The sequence below is a fragment of the Nuphar pumila genome, chromosome 7 (genome assembly GCF_984573655.1).
Source record: "Nuphar pumila chromosome 7, dmNupPumi1.hap1.1, whole genome shotgun sequence".
Taxonomy (NCBI): Eukaryota; Viridiplantae; Streptophyta; class Magnoliopsida; order Nymphaeales; family Nymphaeaceae; genus Nuphar; species Nuphar pumila.
This window is the reverse complement of record NC_143255.1, coordinates 42,064,122-42,074,522: the sequence shown is the minus strand read 5'-3', so window position 1 is coordinate 42,074,522 and position 10,401 is coordinate 42,064,122. Positions and strand designations below refer to the sequence as shown.

Here is a 10,401-nt window from a genome sequence, read left to right as displayed (position 1 = left end):
TTTCATGCATGCATCATTTCTGCATTTTAACATTCAAGATTAACCATCAAAATATTACATTCATCATTGCACCTATATTTCAACCATAAATTACATCGAAATTATAACTTGTACCTAGCATTGTCGTATGCCCGAAAATGTTGCATGTCATTCAAATTATTGTGATGGAGATCACTGAAACTCCACGTGGTTTCATATCCTTTGCAGTAATCCATTGATCATGTACAACATAAATATTGTTTACTGTTTGGGACAATTAAATAATCGATAAAGGACTCAGATCAATAGATGATGCTTGAGATAGATATACATTCTTCACGAGATTTGTATCATTACATTTATTAACTACTCATTGTTTAACTACTCATTCATTAACTTTGCATACTTTCAAGTAAATATCACCACTAAATAACATTGATTATACATCATCATCATCCTTAACATCTATCTATATTTCTTGATTGTTTAATTTTGAAGAATAACCATACCAAAAAAAGAAAATGATGATGGCAAACAATGAGAGGAGATGGAGGAGGGAGAAGGAGATGACCATGGTCGGGGAGAAGTTGAGATTTCTCTTCGGGGTTATTGGTTTCTTGGGTTCATTGTGATTGTGAGTGGGGTCAGGAGAATGAGGGAGAGCAAGAGGAGAAGTCTTGGTCTGAACGTTGATACTCGACGAACCCATCGTGCCTTCTTTTTCTTCTTGATTTGCACCGTAGAAAGGATGGGGGAGAGCAATTTTATTGTATAGAAAAGAAATATATGAGAGAGAGAGAGAGAGGTCTAATGGGTTGTGATTCAGTAAGTACCGAAAGATGAGGTGTGCGGTGTCACACAACCACCGCAACCCTCTCCCTACGCCACAGGCATTGCAAAGGGAGGGAGAGAACGTGTTTTTTTATTTTTTAGGGTAAAATGGGAAGGCTTTCTTCTCAGTTTCTCTCTCAAAATGTTGAACATGTGGTGAGAGGTTATATGACATGGCATATAACCGCTCCCTGGAATCGGACTAGGGCCCACTCGGGGGTTTTCTCGCTTCAGCAAGGATTCCTTGTAAAAAAAACACATTTTCTTTTCTTGAATCTCTCTACTCAAAGGCTCCCATGGTGTTTACCCTTTTAAATTGCTTCTATTCTGCAATTTTACACGCGAGAGGAAAAAGATTGCAGCAACTATTTGGAGACGTGACCACCAATCATGTTCCTCCAGCTTTGTCTACCGACGTGGTCAGGTCACAGAGTAGCCTCGTGTTGGGACGTTGCAAGTTCAAAACCCAATGGTATGAGTTGTATAACTGGTGGGGGTCTACGCAACCCCAGCTTTTATAGTAAAAGAAAATAGAGAAAAATACTCACCATGAACCAGGTTGCATAGATAGTATCAACGATCTTTTGCAGAAACCTGTGAAGTTGTGGCGTTCATTTTCCAAGTACTCCAACAAGCTTCTGTTTTGAAACTTTTGTTACCTCTTGGTATTGCACAGATGACAGATACACAATGTTAGATCGACTCGACACATTTTTCACAGTTCAGCTTATCATCACTCTTAGCTATCAGCAGTTGGAAGGAGCATCTGATTTCCAAAGGGGGAAATCTTTACAAGGATCATTATTCCTTCTCCAACTCAACTCACTTTCACATGAACAAACCTGAGCCCATTAACCAGAACCAGATGATTTGTCAGTCAAACCGCATAGCCACACGATCGATGATTTAACCACCAGCTAACATGGTAGGGCGGGCTCATGTCAGACTCCCAAGGAGCTGACCAGGTCCACATCCGGCTGAAACCTATACATTTCGTTCTGGGCCCCAAACAACCTTCTCCATTCATGCATGCTAGCAGGGTCGGCTGGGGTATGACCAGGGCAAGACCTTTGGACTTGACCAGCCTGGCCCATTCTGGGGCACATATATCTGAAAGAACACTGGATACCTGGCCTGTCGTTGCATGTTAGGTACCTCACAATCCAAAACTGAAATTAGAGCACATCAAGTTGAAATCATCAAATTGTACACATAAATAATGTAAACCGACTATGATGCACATAGCATTCAACCATTTCTCAACTGATGAACATCAAAATATCCGATTTCTCTACTCTTAGCAAATTACAGAAGGGAAAACTGCATGTCAGTCTCAGGGACCAAAAATTCTCACCCTCTGCCCAACCCCCCATATTTGCAAAACCCAAATGAAGCCAACCAGAAAAAAAAAAAAAGATTTTATCAGCAACTACGACATCACATGAAGTTAATCCTAGTTTCTGCTAAGAGAAGGCCTGATTTAGACTTGCATCTTCTCCATGCCTGTTACACAAGGATAGCAGGAGGAACACGGAAAAGGAAAACCGATCGCCTACACCGGCAACATGCAGCCATCTTTAAAATGTGCCACTACCTGCTACCTCAATGAAACTCACATAGATCTTGGGGAACCAAACAGAACCGAAAGTTTCTTCCAGTCCCATGAATCTGAATTCGTTGAAGCAACAGCATAAACGGCAACTCCAATTGTAAGGATTAATATACCAGTCCTCACGCAACCACCACGGCGTGTAAGCTTTCCCAGTAAAACTCTGCAAAACTTGTCCGCAAGTCTAATGGAAGATAAACGGTCTGCATCCGACTCCGCCCCATTCAAGGCTTGCTCATTCTGTCCCAGAAACCAAGTCAATTTTTGTATCTGGTAGAAAACCAAATGCAGCAGGAGCGTGTAGGGAGGATGCACCATTCACTTACCTTAAGTCTGAAATTCGTAAGGGTCTGTCTCAGGTTATCAAATGGAGAGAGTTTGGCAGAGTGTTCCTTCCATTCTTCAGAGAGTTTTGTAAGAACAACTGCACTGGCTTCAATTTGTTCAAGGTATACTTTTTCCTGTTGACAATTTGAAGTAAATCATGTTGTGATTGCACACCCTAAGGAGGGAAATATATCAGAGAGAAAGCAAATGCTCAAAACACAAACCCAATGCTTGTAACAATCAGAACTCTGAGTTAGACACCAAATGAATGTCCCAGCAGCTTCTTGCGATAGTTCTGGATTGTCTGCAAAATAAGCTTCAGAAATAAGGATAACACATGGTGGATGCAAATCAACTTGCTTTTGATCCAACAGCTTTAAAACTTCAATTCGCATCCAGTTAGTAGTAGACAGAATCTTTGCTAATGCTAATGAGAGTGCCATTTGAAACTGGATTGCCTCGCCACGGAAATAGCATGATTGTGGAACATCAATGACGGAAGAAGAGAGTCAGTTGATACAAGAATATCAAAATAAGATTGATTCCTACAAGCTACTCAAAACAGCAACAATTTCTCTATATTAACGAACAATCCAAGTAGTTGACTTAATTGACACCATCAAAGACCCTAAGACATCTTTTATCTTTTAGGAATTGCAGTAAGTCAGTTGATAGCCAAATTATTTTTGAAAAATTTCCAACATCCCACAGAAAAGGACATATATTTTACAGTTCCAACTTACTTTTATTAATTGCAGAGAGAGTGATAGGGAAGAGTTGTGCTGCTACTTGTTTCATTGCTTTGCTTCCAGGGGAACCTGCAAGAGCCAGCTCCTTCAGGAATGGATATACAGCTTCAAACCTTTCAGTTGCCTGTAGAATGTAAACAATTAGCGGTAATTACTTGAAAAACATGGCTCAAAATGCCTGATCAAAGACCAAGAAACAAATGGAAGGATATGCAGATGGTGATGACCTTGATTCGGGCTGAAGTAGTAGGGAATGTAGCTTGCATCAATAAATCAAGCGCAGATGGTGGTACCAGACGTTCTCCCTTTCTCACAGCACCATTCAGTAAAATGGGCCTTGCTTTGGAGCTTGACAAGATTCTGTAAACAATTATGTTTCAGAAACGATGATATCGGTAAAGCACTTGGATATGAAATTGAATGGCATGAACCTTTCTAACAATTGCAAAACCAGGTCTCTTGATTGGGGGTTGCTTGATTTGCCTGCAGCCATAGGCAATACAATTTGAACCCACAAGGACATCCCTACAGCAAGGTCTCCTTGACATGCCTGGAAAATAAAGAAAAGATCAATGTTAAGTTTATATCAAGTTCCATGTCCATGCATAAAATTCTGAAAGTGATAGTTCAGAAATAATCTTTACCTGCGCAATAGCCCATATTAAGACAGGAAGTTTATCTTGACCTTGATACTTTGAACCAGTTTTCAGTGTTTGCATTAGGTTGAATAATGCTTCAGGTCTTCGCCTTATCACCAGAGCCAGAACAAGAAAAATGGCCACCTGCAGTTATAATAGGAAGCTCTTAAAATGGTATACAAACAATTGCCACAAATTTTGTTGGTACATCGTGATCACAGAATGAACAAAAATTTTAGCCGAAAGAGAGAAGACGAGTATCAGAAAACTCTAATAGCTGGAACAATCACAACAAATGCCAGGACCGTATGCATGACTCAGAGAATCCAGAGCCCTGACCTACTCTCTCAATACCAGAAAGGAAACAGGAAAACAAAAAAAAGAACATCAGCATTTGATTTACTGTAACACAGTAACACTACAATTATTAACCATTATTGCTGGCAAAAAGAGAAAAAGTAAAAGAAAAAAAATCCAGTTGCAAAATAAATATTCATTATCTGTATTTTGGGATTCTAAGCATGGGATTAAAATCAAGTCATTCAATAAGCATCTTCTACCATTTCAAACACCAGGCTACCATAAGAACAAATCTTAGGTGCACCACCACCTACAGCATCTTCTGACTGTATGGAACATAGTTGTACTCTAATAAATGCTCGCAATATATATCACATTCCTGACTTCTATTAAGTAACTTATCAGATGTTCTCTAGATTACAAAATCAGGCTGGTCCAAACGAAGCTGTAAATATTAAGAGATTAAGATACATGTACTTTTCATAAGAGCGAGTTCATTACTCTATTTAATATATAATAGTTGAGTCACAGGATATCAAGGCTCTTCATTGACAGGATTGAGAAGCAGAGCACCAACACTTGAACCACTGACCAGAGGCCCACGTATGAATTTATCACGGACAAGTTCACAACTTCAAGAAAACCAATGGCACATTAGAGCCGATTTTATATTATGATAATGTGTTGTAAGTTGTAAACAAATACATTTAAAGAAGAAACAACTCATCAGTGCATGGAGGATTGAGTATCAGAAAAGTTATAGCTCTTCAATGATGATGGCTATACATATTTCTATACAAAGTCAGCTATTATGCCATGTCCGCATGTTTTCGCAAACATAACTACAGCAGCAACCAAGCAGGCTGGTCATATCTCAGAAGCAGGAATCGAGCAAAATGTTTTCATGAGCTCAAACACCGTGCTGTGTCAACATGTGATTGTATAGTTGTAAACATTATATATGTGCAATCAATCGATTCATGTATTTATGAACTTATTTCTCAATCATGCAATCAATGAATTCACATACTTTATGAACTTATTTATCAATCTTCTACTTTTTACTCATCATGATGCTGCTGTACAAGTAAATTTTATGCAAATTCGCAAACATATTATTTTATGTTTGCAGTTTTGTCCTATTTCCCTACACACACACGATGATATGTTGGTTAGGAGATAGAACAAGGAAAATATTGTAGGATAATGTAATAGAACCATCTAAACATTAGCAAATGTTTCTCACACACATACCAGATACATTTCTAATCTTGCTTCATACATTTTTCCCTATTGTTTACAGATTTCCATATCACCATAGGGTCTAGAACATCCCCTAAAATGCACAACCAACATGATCACGTAAGACTACTGGAAATCTTCAGAATAGCTGAAAAGACAAGCAAATCCTAGAAACATCAGGAGCACAGGGAGAAAGTGTGCATTCTCAATAATCGCAAAAAGAAGCATTTAACGGAAATGAATGGCAGAATTATTAAACCATCACGCATGTGAGCTTCTAGGAAACAGGTATTCATATGCACAAAGCTATTTCATAATCATTTGGTAAGGTTCCAGTGGTGAATCAATATACCAAAAGAAATAAAAATATGTTAGTGACTTAATGCTCCTTCTCTATAAGTCATTTTGTTTTGGCTAGCCAAAGAAAAAGAAACAATTAAAAGAGAATAACTTGTTAGTCTGGAATTTAAACGTATTATTCACATGTAGCTGGATCCATATGAAGTACAGAGGACGAGCAATATTACCTGGATTCCCTATTGCTCAATTGTTTTCTTTTGGATTGGCAAGCTAGGGTTAGGCAGACCCAGACCAGAGTACAAGAGACAAATACAATTCATAATGAAACCAACCTGGTGATTTATATGTCAACAAACAAAAAGAATTCTCCATCCTGATTTCTAGTCTCCACATTATCTAGCACTGTTTATTTGAATATGATGTTAAAATTGGCATCCACTTCATTTGCTTCCCAAACAGAGGAGTAACTAGCTATTTCCCTCAGTCTTCCTTCTGTCTGATCTGAATTTATCCTTGAGAAGATAGCATTCACTGGAACTACAACTTTCTTCAAACTAGTGCTACAAATTCAATATTGCAGTTGACCAATGGAATGCAGCAGAAGATACATTTTCAAGATAGAGGTGCCGCACACTTTGTCCTTCACTGGTGGGCTATTCACAACCATAGCCCAAAAGTTACCAGTTTCTATTTCAATTTCAACCTGTAACCAAGGTAGTCCAGTTCTACGTAAACAGGTTTGTATAGCTCAAGTTCTCTCTGTTCCAACATATCAATGTCTCTAGTCACCTAGGAACCCGTCACCCATAGAATAGGAGCTGGTGACCATAATTCAGTATCCAGAGAGAAACTGCACAGAAACTGTTGATAATTTCTTTGAAAAACAAAAGGCATGCATCCATGATTTTCCTGAGTGACACTGTAAACTAGAAAAGGCATGTGCAGTAGACATCTTTGTGTTTTTCTCTTTTCATCAACCATAAAGTTTTATTCAGCTAAAAATTTACTAGTGCATAAAGCACAATTTCAAGCACAAGTGGGAGATACTTGATTTAAACAATATCTAAGTTCAAAAACTAAATCCAATAATAGAACAAAGTGAGAGAAATGGCAAGAGAAGGAAATGGCAGTTTTAACTATCCATGCTCATCCTTGCACAGGGAGTCAGACAGTTATAAACCAGGAGGATTAGTGGATTAAAATTAAACTACTAAAAGTTGCTTATTGCAGATTATTCTAACATGTAAATCAAAGCAGCACCCAAATGCAACACCTCAAATTAGACATCGATTTTTAAAAAAGAAGCAAAAACTTCCATGCCAACCTTCAGAAAAAGACAAAGTTGCAATGCCAACCAAAAGCCAGGAATTAAAGCATACACATTATGAGAAAAACTGCAGCAGGAAACAGTTAGCTGAAAGATTTCTCAGTGAAAAGACAGTCACCTGTGCCTTGGATGATGGCTGTTGAGTGGACTTCTTTGAGCCCTTAACAGTTCCTTGATGAGCTCCAAGGTCAGCAATGATACTATCAAATGCCCACAAAACAAATTCACTAAGAGCCTCAATAGGTCTGTAGCCAATCCATTCAATAGATGTTCTGTATACATCTTCAGAAATGGAACTCACTGGTACCTGAAATTAATAAATTAATAAATAAACAAGAACTATCAACAGATAATATAGGTAAGATAACTAAACATGTCAGAACACTAAGGCATAATGGATGGTCTACCAAAAAAAAAAAAAAGACGCGCTGTATGTGCATATGGATCGAGTAGATGAAATTCTCTGTTCTGCTGGAAGCTAAGTAGTCAAAAGCGCTAGTAGGCGCCTAGGCACCAGGCCCCTAAAAGTTCTAGTCAGTGCCTAGGCAGGACTAGCCGGGACCCAAAAAAGAAAAAATAAATAAAACATTAAACAATTACAGTAAATTCTCAAAAATAATATAAAATACATATTTAACATAGTTTATGAAGCTAGACAACTAAAACTTAAAAAAAAAAAGAGTCATGAATGAATCTAAACAAGTAAAACATAATTACATTTTTAACATTCAATTTCGTCTAAACTAATATTTGTTTAGCTGTATCACCTAGAAACACACAAAAGAATAAAATTATTTAAAATAAACATATTAAAAATAAAAATAATACTAAAATACTTAAATATTTCAAAGAACTCAAAAAAACATGATTATAATGTTTTAAAACACCAACCTCGGTCCCCTTCCCCCAACCTAAGTACTTGCCTAGGCACCTCGGCACTCCTAGGGGGTAGACTTGCGCATAGTTGGGATTTTAACTACATAGGCTGGAAGGGAATCACACAAAAATAATAATTTATGTTTCTGACCATTGTTAAGTATCTCTTTGCAGTCTGCACCATAATAACTTATCTTGTTTCCTCATTTCACGCAGTTAAAGGATGCGGGTCAACTGTGACGTTTATTACATAAAGGATTAGTGCAAAAACCTTACATACTCGATGACACCCAAATCCAAACTTCGTAAGAAGGATCAGAATTAAAGAAAAAAAAAAGTAATCTGAAAAAAAAATAAAAGGAAGCTTGGAATGCTGAGCGTAATGCATTATGGAGCACAAGCAATATCACAAATCAATTCAATTTTATGGATGAGTGGATGCATCAAATCTACAACCCACTATAAGGAGGAAAAAGATCGAAGTTTCTCCCTACAAGAATCGAAAATCCGTACAACAAAAGAAATCAAGATCATGTTCCAAAACAACAATCGGCATGCAAGAACCGTAATGAACTCGCGAAGTAGCACGGGAAAAATAACTCCGAAAAAAAGAAAATACTAGGTTTCATTCATCCAACAGAACTAGAAATTTCCAAGTTCCGCGCGCAGATAACTCACATCCACGATCTTTGCGACGGGAGATTCCTTGAACATCTTCGTCCACGGGAGCTGAGACGCGCTGACCGCAGAGAACGCCCTCGCGTAGTAATCCGCGAACCTCATAAGCTGAATATCCTGTGCATTCTCATACGAACCCTAATTCGAAACAAGAAAACCCCAGAAAAATGTCAGCTTTTCAAAATCTACTCATTTAGGAACCAAATTTCCTCGAATCCAAGACCGGAGCATCTTCGTCCACGGGAGCTGAGACGCGCTGACCGCAGAGAACGCCCTCGCGTAGTAATCCGCGAACCTCATAAGCTGAATATCCTGTGCATTCTCATACGAACCCTAATTCGAAACAAGAAAACCCCAGAAAAATGTCAGCTTTTCAAAATCTACTCATTTAGGAACCAAATTTCCTCGAATCCAAGACCTCGAAACTCAACGTATCACAAGAGATCTCTCGAAACCGACTCACAAAAACCACAGATCAAGAACTCACTCACCGAGATATCCACGAGGAACGCAGAGAGATCCGCGGCGTCGATCTTGGAGGCGGCCTCGGCGACGGTGACCTTCAGCTTCTTGGGCTTCTTCTGCTTGGGCTTCTTCTCCTCCGCCGCGGCCCCATTCGGGTGAGAATTCTCGGCCTCGCTCTCCTCGTCGGAGCTCCCGCCGCCGGCGGCGAAGCCGGCGGGCTTCTCGAGGAACTCCGCGGCATCGACAGCGGCCTTCTGGGCCTCTAGGGCGCGCCTCCGCCGCTCGTCGGCGTGCTGTTCCACAGATCGAAAGACGTTTCCGGCCTTGTCGCCGGTGCCGTTCGGGCGGAGCGATTCTCCGGTGGCGGAATTCTCTTGTTTGGATTTCCGCTGGCGTTTTGGGTACACGACCTTCTGCCACCCGTGGCTGCTTTGGGAATTCTCCGGAGTTTCCACGGAATTCGCAGAGCTTTCCTCCATGGCGAACGAGAGAGATAGAAAGAGGAGGAGGCGAAGGGATGAAGGGGAGCCCTTATGTGCATGGGCTGTTCCGTTTGCCATATTATTTTACTAAAATAACCTCGTCTTTTTATCTATTTATTATATTGGTATTTTTTATTTTTCTTTGTCATGTTTTTTTTTTTAATGAAGTTAATGAACCTCTCTTTAATTTTTTTATCGGTATTTTTTTGCCTCAACAAAAATTGTTTTTGAATGAATTGTTATGTATATTAAACTACAGATTGGATTCATGGATTTGGTTCGGGCTTTTAGGACAGGCTTGGAAGGGGTAGAATTTTTCTCAGAAAATTTGAATGTCCGTATCATATGAAAACCAGGGGATACATAGCTTTGGAAAATTTCTCCACTATTTCTACGCCTCTTTAGGTGGGGAAAATTTTTCCATCTAGTGAAGATTTTCTCATTTCTTCTCTTACACACGAGTGTGGTGTGTGTGTGTGTTCTTGCATGTTTAATGGTGGGGGGTAATGGGGTTGGTTTTAAAATACTGGTGTGTTGCCACAAATATCATAATATATTGAAATACCATAATTTATTGACTGATTAATACTAAATTTAA

At 39.1% G+C, this 10,401-nt stretch overlaps 2 protein-coding genes across 2 annotated transcripts; both read right to left on the bottom strand.

Moving 5' to 3' along the window:
* Positions 1 to 2,077: 2,077 nt before the first annotated feature.
* LOC149832057 (uncharacterized) lies at positions 2,078 to 8,975 on the bottom strand. Its single transcript, XM_090012343.1, has 9 exons — positions 8,857 to 8,975; positions 7,421 to 7,609; positions 4,140 to 4,277; positions 3,927 to 4,045; positions 3,723 to 3,855; positions 3,490 to 3,619; positions 2,971 to 3,050; positions 2,746 to 2,880; positions 2,078 to 2,659 (listed from the first exon to the last, which is right to left on the bottom strand). Exons 1-9 carry the CDS (start codon positions 8,959 to 8,961, stop codon positions 2,423 to 2,425), a joined length of 1,266 nt encoding a protein of 421 aa, XP_089868469.1. The 5' UTR covers positions 8,962 to 8,975; the 3' UTR covers positions 2,078 to 2,422.
* Positions 8,976 to 9,045: 70 nt separating this feature from the next.
* LOC149832056 (uncharacterized) lies at positions 9,046 to 9,821 on the bottom strand. The gene is made up of 2 exons (XM_090012344.1): positions 9,348 to 9,821; positions 9,046 to 9,189 (listed from the first exon to the last, which is right to left on the bottom strand). The coding sequence occupies exons 1-2, from the start codon at positions 9,798 to 9,800 to the stop codon at positions 9,046 to 9,048; spliced, it is 597 nt and encodes a 198-aa protein (XP_089868470.1). The 5' UTR covers positions 9,801 to 9,821.
* Between the last annotated feature and the right edge of the window lie 580 nt (positions 9,822 to 10,401).